The following is a 17,308-nucleotide window of genomic DNA, read 5'->3' on the forward strand; positions in this document are numbered from 1 at the left end:
TTAGGACGCATGCATCATTGAAACACCATACCTCCATCGTGACTCGAAGCAGCTTTATTTTGGCTGTCTGTAACAGGCCATTGATTGTATTATGATTGCACATTGGTTTCACTGTATTAATGTGTTGCTCGTTGTTGTTATGTGTCTTCAAGTCATTTTTATGTCGATTCTAAGGTTTTCTTGGCAAGATTTGTTCAGAGGATGTTTGTCATGGCCCTCCTCTGAGGCTGAGAGGAGGTCACCCACTGGATTTCATGGCTGAGCGGAAATCGAACTCTGGTCTCCAGAGTTGTAGTCTAAAACTCAAATCACTCTGCCATACTGGCTCCCACTGGTTTGTTTACATATATTTATTGATGTCTTTCATGTCCCTTTGATAATTAACTTCATTGTTACAGTAATGGGATTACTGTAATTCACTTTACTTGAAATCTCTGCTGAATACAACTGTACTATGCTGTTATAGCTATATTATTCCACTACACCCCAGAGATCCAGAAGCATTATCTCAAATTTATACCGGGTAACAACACCATACCTTCCAACTATTTGCTTTGGGAGGGACAGTTCAAATTACTCTTTTGTTGTCCCACTTCTTCAGTTGCTTTTGAAATGTCCCAGTTTCTGTCTCCTTTTCTCCTCAGCTTACATTGGTTTTTGCAAACGTAGTCTAAAGTGCAAAGTAGTTAACTCAGGAAGGGAAAAAGGGAAATGTAGAGGAGAAATCTTGCCTGTCTGTGTAGGCTCAGGCAAAAGCAAATTCCTGAAATCTCTCCTAGCTTGTGTGTTCTTTCTCATTAATAACTTTTACCAACTTCACCACACTCTGATATTGTTTGGCCACATGTGTGTCAATTTTCATCTGTGAAATGTTGATAGCTTCCCCTTAGGATCATCATATGTCAGAAACAACTTGAAGGCACACAACAACAACAGCAACAACAACAACAACAACAGTGCAACACAAAGTATCTTCTTATGTTCCAATAGCCAACCACACATAATAAACTCACCCTTCAGGGCACAAAAAAGAACTGCAGCAGAGGATTCTTGAAGATCAACTCTTCGAACTGCAACATTAGGCTGTACCACCTCTTCAAGGGAACTGCTACTCACAGAGAAGTTTTGCATGGCCATTGTGAGACTGCAATGAAGTGAAAGAGTTAAACTATGCTAGCAGAAAAGAAAGAAACATACCTGTGAGATATCTATGAGCTCATGACCTTCAGTAACCTAGTGACATATTTAATTGGGCAATGGACAACAGGAAGACTATACAAATCAACTTTATATTTCTTACCTTACATAGACTCCTTGTGCCCACCCACAGTCCCCAAACCACTCAGCAGGCCCCTTCTGATGGGAAAAAACATGTGTCAGAAGGTTTTTTTGTGTGTGTGTGTTCTTGGTTTTTTGTTTTGCTTTTTAAATAAATATATCCAATTAACATTTCTATTGTTCCAGATTTGTTATAATTGCCAGCATCACTTGCAACATTTTATTCCCTCCCTCAAATGGGCTTCTTTTTAAATCTGTGACGTATTGAAACATGTTCCTTTCTCTTTTCCTTTTTTTTTTTATTTAGAGTGACAGTCCTATAGCACAGCAGTGCATCAGTGAAATGGCACTTTTGCAATGTAACTCCATAACTCTTTTTCAAAAAATCAAAAATTCATAGAGGATAAAATCTACTCTTCACAAAACAGCTCACAAAAAGAATGGAGGAAGTGGACATGAAGTCAACAACAGCAAGTGAGATCCAAAGCTCTGTATTACAAGAACTCACACATCCTTAGACAAATATGAACAGCCCAGAGAGATGGGTGAGGAGTTAAAAAGTGAGCAAGCAAGAGGATGAGATAGCTGGTTCTTTTATGCTAAACCTTCTGTCCTGAAGTCTTCTACCCAGATGGAATGAGTGAGCAGCCACCAGAGATGTGTGGGTTTTGTTTTTTTTGGGGGGGGGGGGTGTCCTTCCTCTGGACAGCAGATAGGTCCCACTGCCCTTGTTGTGATATTCTACCTCCCCTCTTTTAGTCACTGTTGTGGAGCAAGGAAAGTAAGTAGAGGTTTGCATTTATTCTCTGTTATTCATCTATTTACAGCTGCTAATCACTTGATGTTCCTCCAAATAAAAGTGCATAGCCTAAATGTATTTGCTACATAGATATACTTCCTCATGTAACATGTCTCACTCAGGTTGACAATAGGGTATCTGTGAAGCACACTTTCAGCTTCTGAAGAGGAACAGGTTTTTGTGGGAAAGTGAAGAAGACAGCAAAGAGCAATAATTAGCTCCAGTTTGCCCTTCCTTTACGCGGGGAATCTGTTCTAAAAACACAGAAAAATGCCGGATTGGGGCTGTAGGGCTGCTGGTGAGGTTGCCCTGGCCCCAATCCAGTGTGAAAAGGGGCAGGTGCAGGACGCCTCTTTGGGGCGGTCTGTACTGGCCCATAGTGAATCTCAAGTGTTTTGTGATACTAAAAGCATTTTCTTGGTCTCCTCTTTCACTAGTGCTTTGCTGCTATTATGTACAGTTCTTTCCAGTCAACTCCAATGTATGTCAATACTACTCTAAGGTGTGTTTTTTTTTTAAGCAGGGGGGGTTTGTAAGATTTCTTCAGGGCAGAGGCATCATTAAAGGGGTGCAGGGTGTTTGGACTACACCAGGTGACACCCTAAGGGTTGGTGACACCACTGCACCTCAAATATTTCAGTCTTAGCAGAGACAGGCTGTGGTGTTTGCTTTATAATGCTTTAAGAGATGGTATGAGTGAGCTGAGGCTCAGTGGGAGGGAAAGGGAGAGTCCCAGATTTTTTAAAAATATATAATTAAAACTTCAAATTTCAATATTTAAAATAATAAATTAAAAACAAATTGTAGATTTTTTTAAAAAAGGTATTATTTTAAATTTTCCTTAAAAACATCACATTTTACCAAAGTTTCACTTTAACCACATGAAACCATGTATGTGCAAATACATTTAGGCTATGCATATGCTACTGTGATTTAAAGGTATAATTTTAATTTTTCCAGTTGTTTATGTTACAACTATTGTCATTACATTCAGTAATGTGTAGGAATTACGATTTATGAGTAACATTAGTGCAAAAACACTACTAAGCATTCTGTATGATGTGGTATGGGAGGAGGTCAATGGGCCTTGAGTTACTGCGCTGGGAGACACCAACCCTAGGGATGCCACTGTCCAGGGGAAGTTTTACAATAGCCCTCATCAGACGTGTGTAGAACTGGGGCTTTTGCGCACTGGGTGGTTCGAATTCGCGTTATTTCGCAAAGAACCATCATACCTGCATTCGAATGGCCCAATCCGCACTCACGTGAATGCGCGAGCTGCCAAACTGAATGCGTACTGTCTCCTCTTTTTGGAGTGTGTTGGCCAGTGCGCTGAGTAAGGGGATTGTCGGATATCCGGATTGGGGCTCTGTTCGATCTCAGTGCGAATGGGTCTGGTATGAACGCCCAGTCCCGAACTCCGTCGCAAGATCTCCAGATTCCAATTTTTACTTCCGGTGGGTCTTTCCTCTTGCCGGTTCCAGGGAAGCGGGGGGGGGGGAGGTTCCAGCGGCCTCCTCCTCCTCCTCCCGGCTTGGGATCCAGCCTGGGCTGCATCCCAGGCAGGGAACAGGCGCGGGGCCGCTGGAATCGCGGTTCCAGCAGCCTCCTCCTCCTCCTCCCGGCTTGAGAGGCATCCCTGGCTGCATCCCAGGCAGGGAACAGGCGCGGGGCCGCTAGAATCGCGGCGATCGCCACCGGTCCAGCCGCCTCCTCCTTCTCCTCCCGGCTTGAGAGGCAGCCTAGGCTGGCTCCCAAGCCGGGAGGAGGAGGAGGAGGCTGCTGGAACCACGATTCCAGCGGCCCCCGCGCCTGTTCCCTGCCTGGGATGCAGCCAGGGATGCCTCTCAAGCCGGGAGGAGGAGGAGGAGGCTGCTGGAACCGCGATTCCAGCGGCCCCGCGCCTGTTCCCTGCCTGGGATGCAGCCCAGGCTGGATCCCAAGCCGGGAGGAGGAGGAGGAGGAAGCCGCTGGAATCACGGCGACCCCAAGAAAGGCCATCCAGTCCAACCTCCTTCTGCCATGCAGGAACTCTTAATCAAAGCATCCCCATTGACAGATGGCCATCCAGCCTCTTTGACAGCCGCTGGAACTGCTCCTCCCCGCCCCCCCAGAATACATACACACACACTCACACACACACACGCAGAACCGGGCATTGCTAATTTGTTGCAAGGAAAGGTCACGTTAAAACCAAGCAGGAATGTACAGAGGGAACAGTAATGGGCACGTTGTATCGCGATTGTTAATGTGCATGAGCTGGCTCTCCAGCTGTTTACCGGGCTGTCATGACGTGACCTCCCCTTTCACCCCGGAAGCGTTTAAGGTCGCAACCCATGCAGGGCACCACTGAGCATGTGCGAGGCGGCCGATACCAATCGGCCAATCCGCATGTTGAGCTCCGGTGTAACGAAACATTCTGCACTGAATGCACTTCGCGCGGATGCGGATTGGCCAATTTGAATCCTGCCAATCCCAGGTATGATGGTTCTTTGCGAAATAACGCGAATTCGAACCACCCAGTGCGCAAGACCCCCAGTTCCACACTCATCTGATAAGGGCTATAGTCTTCCTTTTAGCCTCAGAGAGTGTGATTTGCCCAAGGTTATCCTGTGTGTTTCCATGGCTGAGCAAGGACCTGAACCCTGGTATCCTAGAATCCTAGTCTAACAGAAGGAAAGAGGAATATTTGCACCAAAACAAAATGATCCTAATGTTTACTGCTGAAACACTTTAGCACTTTGAGTATAACTTTTGTATAATAGTAAAGAAGGCTCTGTGGAAATTGCTAAAAATAAATTTCTGAAACATTGCCTGAGTCTAGATGTGACATGTCATCAGTGGAAAAGGGAAGAACACAAGGGAGTGGACAGAAAGGATATTTCAAGAAAGAGTCTAGATGCAAATCTGTGAATATGAAGGTGAAATCAACACCAAAAGAACTGGAAACTTTCGATACTTCCAGATACTTTTTTCTCTTCAGAATGACCCCTACATCTTAGGAAACAAGTCTCACTAAACAGAAACTTACTTCTGTGGGAAGTTGTTTAGTGCAAGCATCACTCTTAAAGATATTGTTTAGGGAAGCGTTCTCAGGGAATTTGTGATTGTTATCTGGCTGTCTGACAATATTTGATGTGATGTGATTTGTTTGATATTTGATGTTTTTAATCTGTTTTTTCCTTTCTATATGGTAATTTTATCTATTCCTCTTTTAATTGTTATTATCTTAGAATGTACGCCTTGGGCAGGCTTTTATTTACTCCTAATTTTACCGACTTTGTACAGCGCTGTGTATAATTACAGCGCTATAGAAATAAAGTTTAATAATATTAATAATAATAAGTCATATATGAACACACATAAACAAAAGATGGAATAGGAGTTTCTTTTATAACTAAACTAAAATATTGACATTACCTTATTGTAGAATTAGTGAGGTCATCATTTGTCAAACTAAATTCAGTCTTGTTGGCGTCCAGAAGCTGGCTTACTGTTGCAACTGCAGCAGCTGCTGCCTACCAAGATGTTTTTAAAGGGTGGGTTAGGGCATTGATTTTAATTGTTATGCCATTTTGTTGTAACAGAATATTTGGGAAATTGTGGATATTATTTCAAAGGTAAATGCAGAGATACCAACTAGCCCCAAGGAACAAGAGTATTTCAATCAAATAAAGCAGGGCACATACACTAACCCTAAGGACAAAACATAAGCAAATAAAATCTCTGTTTCCAAAACTAAAGTGCCAGGTTTACACATAGGCATGATCTAGGGAGATCATTCACATATAAAATAACTGGAAATGGGATTCAGTCCATCCAGCATATTGTTATCCAACTGTCTGTTGACAAAAATACAGTCAACCCTCTAAATCCATGGATTCAAGCATCCACAGCTTCAAACTATTCAAAAACTATATAAACTCCACAAAGCAAATCTTAATTTTGCCATTTTATATAAGAGGCACCATTTTACTACACCATTGTATTTAATGGGACTTGAGCATCCACAGATTTTGATATCTACAGTGGGGTCTTGGAACCAAACACCAGCAGATACCAAGGGCCCACTGTAATTTGTTTTTGTCAATTTTGCCATCTTTTCTTTTTCCATGGTGAACAGTTCCAAAGCCTCTTTTTGCTCCAACTACTCTATCAACATCTGAGTGGTAGGCCCTGCAAACAAGCCCCACTCCAACATAGTATGGTCTGACTTGCCCCATATCCTGGCATCTGTAAGTGCACAGCTACATCTGTGAAGGACAAGGAGGCAGGACCACTCAGAGCATGTGACATAAGGGGCAGAGCTTAGTATTGAAATAATACATTGGATTTATAGACCCCCTTTCTCCCAAAAATGGTGTGCAAAATATATGAGTGATTGAAATTAAGGAGGCTTTAGAAGAACTCAAAACTCTTCAACTTATATATGCACAAAACTGTAGCATGTGTCCCTATGGGCATAGCCTATGTGCGTTTTGCCTTCTACTAGTCCCTGTTCCAATTGCATTACTTGTCATTGATGGTATAACTTGCCTTTGATCATGTACTCAACCAGGGTTGCCATAATTCTTTACTATAAATGGGACAAAATTTAGCCCAAAATGTAGGACATTTAAGGTCCTCCATTTTTCTTAAATGTCCTACATTTTGGTCTAAATTTTGTCCTACATTTTGTCCAGGTTTATAGTAGAGAATTATGATAACCCTATACTCAACACACCACATATCTGGAACATGGGCAGCCTTCCATCCACTAATCAAACCAAGACTTGCTTAACTTCAACAAGATGGCTGCACCATGCCTCAGAACATTATTATTTACAATGTCCTCCTTTAAATCCTCCTGCAGCCCGCTTAAACAAAATTTTCTTAAATGATGACATTTAATACTAGATAGATACCTGCCTAGACTTCCAATACATTTTGTTAAACATTCAGAGTAGGGAACCAGACAGAAAAAAGTGTGTTTATAGCAAACAAATGTTCAAGACTATTGAAGTCCCTCTTAGGAATAATTTGGGTTCTGTAAATTAAAATAATTTGACTGATTCTTGAGGACTGGGATCTTTTGGTTGAGTTAGAATGGAATTATTTAGCATCCATTAAATAGGGGGTACACCTCTGATGCTTCCATAAACCCCATGTAAAATATTTTGTGAGGCCTTGTGACACTCACCTCTCCAGGTACAACATGACTGGGCAGATTGAGAATCTTGTCTGCAATTGAAGCAGCTAAGGAAATATTATCACTTTTCAGTTCTTCTGGTTTGGAAGTAAGAATCTGTGTGTCAGTGGCAATGCTTGTGATTTCTGCTGTTGCACTCTCATTCATAGATTGTACCTGTTAAAGGAAGAGGACATTTGAATCCAACAAAGAAAACACACAACAATAACCATCTTTGGAACCAAATAACAATGCCGCATAATTCAGTTTTGTAGATCAGGGATGGGACAACTGTAGCTCTCGGAATGTTCTTGGACTTTCAGTTCTCATCGCTCCTGGCTAAGCATGGCCAATAGTTGGGGTTGATGGGAGTCACAGTCCACCAGCATTTGGAGGGTTCAATTTCTCTACCAGTAGTATAAATTGAACTACCTTATAATTCTCCTTCCAAATGAATCTGTAAAACAAATTGTATCATCTCATCCTAGACAGTTCTTTGCATTTATTTCTTTTTCTAGAATGCCATAGTGAGTCTATAGCAATAATTCCTAAAAGAGGATTCCAGTTTCCAAGGATACTGCAGTCTAATGCAGGCTTCATGAAGCCAGTACATATCAAATTTGCCATGGCTAGGGACATTAGAAGTTGCAATTTGTCTGAAGAGCATCCAACTTGTTGAAAACTGGATAATGGGTCATCTGAATAAACACTATCTGCAAGAGTTACTGTATATACTGATGTACAAGACTAGAAATTTTAATTAGAAAAATGTCTCCAAAAACCTGAGTTGACTTATCCATGGTTCAATATAAGCATTTTACTTTGATGCTTATAAAAAAGGGAACCATCCCCTGGAGAAACCCAAGTGTGTAATCTATCTTAGAAGCACTGACTCTACTCTGTCATCCATCCAGCCTTTTGGGTGAGCACAAACAGGTATGCCTTCTGGAAGTTTGTAAGTTCTTTAGTGTTGTTTTCCTTTGCTGCATCCTTTAGATTCTTTGTTACATGCCCCTAAATATTACCCTCAACTTATCTATGGGTCAGATCAAAATCCATATTTTTGGCCCCAAAACCTGCCTTCAACTTATACATGAGATCAACTTATTGTCAAGTATATATGGTACTTCCACTCAGGCTATTCAGCTAGAGTCTCCACTTGGCTATTCAGCAATCCCACAACTTATAGCATGTTTACAACATTTCATTTTTACAGAATAGTACTACTTCTGATTAACCTGCCTCTTTCACCTTCTCTATTCACCTGCTAGGGTGTGTCTCAAAAAATAAAATTAAAAATGCCTAGGCATGGCTAGACATCTATAGATACAAAATCCTCTATTTTATACTTTCCAGGTTGGCTGACCTTCTTCACCTCCCCCATGTCTCAGCCTTAGGTTAACTAGGTACTTGCAGGAATCATTTGGAGGAGGTCATCTTGAATTCCCCTCCCAGCCCACATAAGAATACCTTACATTGTGATAGGAACTTCCCTTTGTCTTTGTGAAAGGCTTTCAGAGTGGTTTACCATTGCCTTAATCAGTACTAACTCCTTTGGAGTTAGCTATGGTGCCACTGCCATTGTCTCTGAGAGGTCCTCTGCCAGTTATCACTCTCCCCAAGTGCTGCTGCTGCCCAGTAGCTGCCCAATTTAGCACATTTAGGCCTGTTACAGACTGCCAAAATAAAGCTGCTTCGGGTCTCTTTGGAGGTATGCTATTTAAATGATGCCTGGGTCCTAAGAGTCCGGAGGTTGCGCCAAAGCCACACTCCATTCCTAAGCACTGGAGGGCAGCTTTGGTGCAGCTTCCGGATTCTTAGGATGCATGCATCATTTAAACAGCATGCCTCCAAAGAGACCCAAAGCAGCTTTATTTTGGCAGTCTGGAACAGGCCTTAGTCTAACTCCTCAGCAAAAGCCTGTCTGACTAGCTTCTTTCCTCACAGGAGCATGCAGTCCCACCACCACAGAAAGGTAGTGCCAAAGTGGGTTTGTTTTTCTGCATTTATATCTACATGATGTTTCACTAAATAGACTGTATTGGAAACTGGAGTTGCCTATTGCAAGGATTAGACTCACTCATGTGATGAACTGCTTGGCTGATGTGTAGACCTCCTTGGTTTTAAAACTATTTAAAGAGAATACAGAAAATGAAGTCTATCATTGGCCCAGTACACACTGCCAGGAAGCAGTGTCCTGGTGGTGATAGTAGGGCTTGGGAGCGCGCACCAACCGCATGCTCCCAAGCCCTATGACATGCGGGCAGTGCCATTATTGAGCAGCACCACCCACACAGGGGGCGTATAGATGACATGTGGGAATCTGAGCACCCACACGTCTTTTGGAGAACGCGGCATCATAGGGCTGCGGCATAACCCTTACAACGATGCAAAAAAGAAGCTGCTCTAGGCAGCTTCTTTTTTGCTGCACAGCATTCCCCTGTGGTTTGGTTGCTGTGGCAAAGCTGCGCAGCAAAGTGGGGCGGCATTTCAACAACAGTGTGTGCCGGGCCACTGTCTACATATAAAAGCCTTTCATCTGGATCCCCAAGGGTCCATGTTATAAGCTATTAAAATTCATATGGGTTATTAATAATATGGATGAAGGAATACAGCAAAGGTGTCTTGCAGCCAATCCTACTTTACAAGGTTGGAGGTACAATGGGCAGGCCTTCCCTGATTGATTATATCCAGAACCAACTGAATCCCCCCCCCCCCCATCTCACCATGTCTCCTCCTCATTTGTCTTTATGTAATGATTTTTTTATGTATTGTCATGTATTTTAATTATGTTTTTATTCCTTTAAATTTTTTATAGCTGGGCAGGAGGGTTGGGGTTTTGTGGACTCTTGTTGTTTTTATTATTGTATATCACATAAATCATGTTGTTACCCACCTCGATCCCCAAAATGGAAGAGGCAGGATATAAATAAATATTTCATTCATTCATTTCAAACAAACATATCATTTGTCCCAACTCCAGAGTAAAATATTAGTATGTGGTTCTTCATGTCTTGAGAGGGGAGTTAATTGAAATTTTTGGCCACTGTCAGTATTCCAAACTGTTCCCAACTGTTCCCCTGTTTCTGGGATTACAAATCCAGACAGATAAGATTTTTCTTTCAGATAGATGAATTTTGTTTGATTAATGTTACAGTCTAAATGAAGGGGCCATTGTGGAAACCGCTGCACAATTTTGCAACTTCCCTCCACACACATACCCCCACAGCTTCCCCAACATCTGTACTACAAAATCCTCCAGCTAGTCTAGTTTTTAAGCAATGCACTTTATTTAGTACTCACTAGGTGGCAATGCAGCTCCAGAAATCACATTGTTATGTATGCAGGTTAAAATAATCCAACAAATAAATATTAAACAGCTGTTTCAAAAGTAGAAATGAGCACACACCATGTGATGATGATCCCACATTTGTATAAGAGCATCTTTGCACATACACTCAAAGCAAATGGGAAAGAGCAAGGAGGGAGGCCACAAGAGGAAATCTATGTCAGGGAGATTGAAAATAATGTGTGTCCAAGCAAATAAACATTCCATCTGACTTGAACATTCCAAGATATCTCCAAAGGTGAAAGCACCCACATCCAATCTCCAACCGTTGAAAATGTTAGTTTGAAAAGGCCAAACCCACTTGTTTCTGTTTCCTTTCTTAATTCTCCATGAAGTCCTGCAGTTTTTGTCACATGCAAACAACTAAATTAAACATGATCCTAAGGGTGGGGAGAGGGAGGAATTTACCATGCATCCATTTTCCAGTTGTTGAGAAGACCCACTATTTTTCAGGACTATTAAAGTAATTTCTAGCTGTATTTACTGTCTACTATCCAGTCTGCAGATATTGTGTGTATATGTGTCTTCAGGTTACCTGTTGACAAATAGCAAGCCATGAATTTCACAAGGTTTTCTTGGATGAGGAATAGTCATAGATGGTTTTGCAAGTTCTTTCCTCCATAATACAGCCTACAGAACCTAACCTTCATTGGTGCTCTCCCATTGAAGTACTAACCAGAACTCACTCTGCTTAGCTTCCAACATCAGACAGGATCCGGCATCTTTGAGGTATTTAGGCTCTGCAGATCTTGCAGCACTACATTTGATGTGAGCAGTAATTTCAATACAACATTACCTTTTCAGACAAGCTGAGAAGAGTCACATTGCAATCCATTATGCTTGGTAGTAGAAGAGTAGGTATTCCATTTTTTCTAGTGCACATCCGAGTTCCTTTCGGAGTACCTCCTATTAATATTATAGAAAACAAAAATGCTAAGTTAAATGCAAGATTATAAAGCAATCATAACGTTCTTGTCATCACTAGGTTTCCTATTCTTCAGGAAAATTTCTACATTGAAAGTATTCTGATATTTAGTTGCACGTTTTACAAACCAACACAACAGCAGACCACTCTAGATGAGATTATTGGTAGAGCTGCTACCATGTCATAACCCTTGTCAACTTGTAGGGGCCAGGGAAGGGGAAATGTTTTTTCCATCTCAAGGGAGGGCAGAGTTTAGTGCTCGAGACTGGGGACAGGTATGTTTAGAATACTGTTCACCCCCAAGACAACATACTTCTGAAATAATTTCTTCTCCAGCAGGAGTATTGTGCTGGTGGCAAATAATAAAATATCCAGAGCTTATTATTCCTTATTCCCTGATAAACTCCTAACTGAATCATTCATCTATGTCAGTCCTAGAGCTACTTGTCGAATGCCACACATAGTGCGGCTACACTTGCATTACTTTATGTAGGCTTATGTGGTGAACTGCCAGTGATATCAGTGATGCCCTATGAAAGAGTTCACCACTCCACCATGAAAACAATATGTCTACTATATCCAACAGCCCCTTAACTATCCTTTAGTAGATTACCCGCTACCTACTTATCAAGACATGCTGTATCTAAACTATTATTTCAAATGCACTATCATGCAAACAATGCCCACATCAGCATGATATAGTTCTTTCAGCTCATCACTTTAAAATGAAATCATATTCAAGTTGTTTATGTTCTAAGTATGACATTAATTGAAGCTTATTTTATATAGTTCTTTTAAGGGCTGCAAGAAATCATGGCATAAAGGTTGAGGGAGATGCACCATGACTTTTTAAAAAAGAAATAAAAATTATAGTTGCACAGTTAGCACAGTAATGTTATAGCAACAACTCATCACCTGTTGCACAAGTAGTTGAACAAATGTTTTCAACCACTATTAATCATCCTCATGTCCATTTCATACTACCAAACCCCATTCAGGATGAGTGAAAGATGTGGCTTTAAAAATATGTCCACTACAAACAGTACTCTACCCAACTACTATCTTGTGCTGTATATGTGTATAAGACAAAGTAGTTGTGATAGTCCTGGATTCAGTTGGAGAATTTTGTCTTGATACAATATTTTCAATCACTCTTTAACTCAATTTAACATAACAAAGAAGTGAAAAAGAAAGAAAAACACATACGATTTGTAGTGCTGTTGTCACACTTCTCAATGGAATAGCCATATCTGCCAACAATAATTATTTCAAAACTAAGAATATCTTCTGAAGAGTTGACTTTATAAGTGCTTGAATCACAGAAGTTAACTGAATAAGGAAAGGAAACAACATCTTTCTGTTAGTTGCTTGACTGTTCAGAAAAGTTTTCAAGCTTATGTAAAGCAAATCTAAAATTAGGGTCCTTCTTTCAACTGATTAGTATTTCCATAAGCACAGAATTGCCAGATAATACGTTAAAATAAAGAGTATTCTGCTGCTGTAATACCTGTTTTTATAGAATGTAACAAAAATAATGTGGAACTGAAGGCATATATCTTTGGCTAGGAGCTTAGATATACTGTATATTTCTACCTGAAACAAAAGAAATAAGAGGGAGTTTCTTCTTTTAAATCTTGCATGTAAATGAAACTTAGGGCCGAGACAGACGAGCGGGAAAATGCTGCCCCTTTTTGCTGCATAGCGTTGCTGCAGCAACCAAACAGCAAGACACTGCTGTGTAGCAAAAAAGGAGCTACCTAGAGCGGCTCCTTTTTGCGACGTCATAACAGCGGCATCACAGCCCTTACGACATCGCTTCCTAGAAGCGACGTGTGGGTGCTCAGATGCCCACACATCAACAACATGCCCCCTGTGTGGGCGGTGATGCTCAATAGTGTCGCCGCCCACACATGGTAGGGCTTGGGACCGTGCGGTTGGTGTGCGGTCCCGAACCCTACTATCACTGCCAGGACACCGCTTCCTGGTGGTCTCAGCCTTTAGTTTTCAGTGTCATCTCTACAGGAATATTTTTCAATTGTTCACTGAATTTATTTATTTATTTATTTATTTGCGGTATTTATACCCTGCCCTTCAGCCCTAAAGGCTCTCAGAGCGGCTTACAATTATTATTTTAATTAGATGGTTCCCTGCCCTCAGGCTTACAATCTAAAAAGACACGATACAAAAGGAGAAGGGAATGGTGGTGGGGAAGGGGGTCAGGTCCAACAGTTCTTCTCTCCCTCTGAGGCCTGGACCAAGGCAGATAGACTGGAGAGAGGGTTCTCCTTAATCGAGGCCGGGCACGATGGTGTCCTTTCACCCCCTCCAGGTCAGAAGATGAAAGTTGGCAAGGAGGGGGGGCCTTCTTCTTCAGACCCGGTGGCATTGGGCCTGTCCTGAATGCATGATAGTTAAAGGAAACAATATGGTGCATGTTATCCCAATCTCCCACTCCCAGAGTATGCATATTAATTTGAAAATCTACATAGGACAGGATCAGACAGCATCTGGTACTCTGATTATCACTCACAATAAATATGTTGGATAGAGGTGGGGTGAGTTGTAATACAACAACCTCTGGGTTTCCACACATTCCTCAGCTTTGATTTAATACTTAATAGTAATACAACTTTAGGTATATGGAGTTCTTTCAGTTCTTTCAGGATCCCAAAATCCTATACAATTGTATGTCTATAGACTGTGTGACTACCTTCAAATGAATGCACACTGGAGTATCATTCCCCATCCCCATGTACAGTCATGTTATGCAGCTTGAAAATCTGAAAAGAATTTACATGCATTCACAATAGTACCAAACAAAAAGTAATTGATTCATTACCTAGCTTTTGAAATAAGTCTGCATTGTGGCTAACTTAATTATCAATGCTGAGAAGACAAATGAAAAATGCAAGATGGACCCGCTAAGAATAAGAACATCTTTTGTTGAACTTGGACCTTCTAGCATTGCTCTTTGTATCTGTTGAACAAATTGTGGGCCATGTGGCTTGAAATCAGAGAGTTAGAGGAGGGATTATTAGCCATCTAACTTGGGCATTTCCTACCTATCTAGGCTCCCACAGTTGCCCATCTCTCCCGGAGGGTCCCTACAGCAGCCCTTCCCCTAAGTCCTGACCTTTCATCATAGTTCTCCCTCCTGGACCCTGTGCAACATTCATTATCTCAATGGGGAATACATATGGAGTGATGTGCACAGGAAAATCCTGCTGTTATCTTTGACCACTGGTTCTTTTTCTAGATTCTAGACAAACCCACTGCTTGACTTCCACCAATGTGGTGATAAAAATAAGTCTATGCTGAGTTTCGCCCATTTTAACAAATCTGTATTTGTCACTGAATAATGGGGCAGAAATGAACAAACATGCCTACAAGGTGCATTTTTATGTATATTTGCTTGAAGTGTTAATGCTTGATATTGGTCAGTGTACTTCTTAATCCTTTCAAATGTACATCGGAAAAAATAAAGTATGAAGCAGTCTCAAAACTCGGGGAAACAACCAATAAGAAAAAAACTGATCAGATTCTTATTAAAACTTATTTTAGCCTGAGTAAAAGGGTTAATTTATATATGCAATTTATTATCTCATCTATCACAATGCTATATATGGGTAGCACATCGGAAATGTTTTTATTGTTAAATCACCTACACAGACATGGATATGTGTACAAAACCCTTTGGAGAATGCTTCATGTGAATAAGGTTGTCCTGAGAGAGACTGGAAACCTACAGCCATACCCATGACTATGGAGTGAAGGAAGGGTTGAATGGCTCAGTGCAAAAGCTCATATATTTTTCAGTCACAATATCCCAGTTTCAAACCACAGCATCTCCAGTAAAATAATTAGTAGATAATGGGACTAAAGGTCTCCTTAAGACACTATAAAGATGCCATTTAATTGATTTCTAGACTGGTTGTTTACCATTTTGAGGGGAAAAAATCTATCTTGAAATTGTTTCCAAAAAGAACCCCAAGAAACTAAGGTAGACCTCAAAATACAAAACATCTCTTCAGCTAAAAAATTATTGTAAAACTAAGAATTAGCAGGCTGAGCAACACACAACAGGGAAAGCCTGGGTGAAGTGACAGGTATTTAACAGGCTCCTAAACCATGCCACAATTGGTGGCTGCTTAATATCAGGAGGAAGGACGTTCCACAAGGTGAGTACCATCATGAAGAAGGTCCACATCTGTGTTGCTGCCAAATAGCAATCTGCAAGTCACAGGACAACTAGCAAGACCTCCACCAACGATCATAATGATTTCAGGAAGCTATTTTAGGGAACACAATCTGTCAGGTAAGAGTACAGTCCTGTTCTGGAATTAATTCTTAGATTAATTCAGTCTGTATGAGAAGATGAAGTTCTTTAATCACTGAATGCTAGACCATCTCAGTAATTATAGATACTGGCAAGATAAGGAATGGACTACATCAAAATGCCTCTGTGAGTTACAGAAAAGAGAAACCACCTGTTTGGCAAAACGTTTCATAGGATATGTATTGGCAGTAACATCTGTAATGATTTCATTTAATAATTGTTCACAGCAAAGTCCTTACAGAAGGACAAATGAAAGGAAATGGGAGGCCAATAATCTAATGTGGTGCACACCCATAACTCATATGCAATCTTGTAATGCAATTTTGCGATGGAGATATGTTCACATTCCAGGCAAAACTGTGTTCTTTTTCATCACTTTGTTCATTGGAAAGTTCATACTTAATTGATGACAAGCAGCCGATACAATAATGTTCAGCTGTGAGATTCATTTCCTATTCTCTCTGTCTTATGAGAGAGGCATCAAATCAGTGCGGAAGTAGTAATCATAATTCTCAACTGTCTTTTATTATGAAATACACTTGGCATTAAAAAAAAACTACTGGCCTGTTTCCAAATATTAATTCTTGACCATTGTTGAGAGAAATACCACAAATGGCTACAGCCATTAGTCTTGATAGCTTTAAAAGGGATAAAACAAATTGAGGAGAATAAGTGTGTCAATGAATACTAATATGAAAGCCAAATGGATTTTATTTATGCATTCATTATTTAAAATTGTTAGAGTAAATGGTATGCATTTGTATGCCAAATGTATACAACAGGAGTACACTTTTAAAAAATCAGGTTCCCAAAACAATATTTTAAAAATGACAATACTAATTACACACTATCACAACAAATTTGAATGGTCATCAGGAAAAATATTCCGGCAGCAATTTTATAAATAGTTTAAAATGTTAAACTAAAATAAAAAGCATTTCAATCTGGAATTGAAAAGAACAAATCCCTGTTCAAAAATATATAGTAGGTCCTTGGTATCTGCTGGAGATTGGTTCCAGGATCCCCGTGGATACCAAAATCTGTGGATGTTCAAGTTATTATTATTATTATTATTATTATTATTAACCTTTATTTATAAAGCGCTGTAAATTTACACAGCGCTGTACATACAGTCTTTTTAATTGGATGGTTCCCTGCCCTCAGGCTTACAATCTAAAAAAGACACGACACAAAAGGAGAAGGAGAAGGGGATGAGGGCCAACAGTTCTTCTCTACCTCTGAGGCCTGGATCAGGGGAGATGGACTGGAGGAAGGACATAGCAATACAGGAAATGATTCAATAAAACAGGCAACAAAGGAACATCAAATAGCAAGTGACAATTATGCAATGCCTGGGAACACTGCCCTGAACAGGATGGTCTTCAACTCTGTTTTGAAGCTGGTTAAAGAAGTGATGGCTCTTGCTTGTGGGGGAAGAAGGTTCCAGGAGTGAG

The 17,308-nt window shown here is 40.6% G+C and overlaps 1 protein-coding gene across 1 annotated transcript in view; it reads right to left on the reverse strand.

Moving 5' to 3' along the window:
- The window catches only part of ADGRG7 (adhesion G protein-coupled receptor G7), a 30,320-nt gene extending 14,528 nt beyond the window's left edge, over nucleotides 1-15,792 (reverse strand). The window contains exons 1-6 of the mRNA XM_089508451.1: nucleotides 15,705-15,792; nucleotides 12,725-12,847; nucleotides 11,390-11,499; nucleotides 7,257-7,421; nucleotides 5,498-5,595; nucleotides 1,014-1,144 (exon numbers count right to left, since the gene is read on the reverse strand). Of these exons, the coding sequence (XP_089364577.1) occupies nucleotides 1,014-1,144; nucleotides 5,498-5,595; nucleotides 7,257-7,421; nucleotides 11,390-11,499; nucleotides 12,725-12,847; nucleotides 15,705-15,792 (715 nt within the window). The remainder of the gene's footprint in view (nucleotides 1-1,013; nucleotides 1,145-5,497; nucleotides 5,596-7,256; nucleotides 7,422-11,389; nucleotides 11,500-12,724; nucleotides 12,848-15,704) is intronic.
- Nucleotides 15,793-17,308: the final 1,516 nt, after the last annotated feature.

This window comes from Sceloporus occidentalis, unplaced genomic scaffold, assembly GCF_023333645.1.
Source record: "Sceloporus occidentalis isolate IW3139 unplaced genomic scaffold, rSceOcc1.0.p SCAF_2, whole genome shotgun sequence".
NCBI lineage: Eukaryota > Metazoa > Chordata > Lepidosauria > Squamata > Phrynosomatidae > Sceloporus > Sceloporus occidentalis.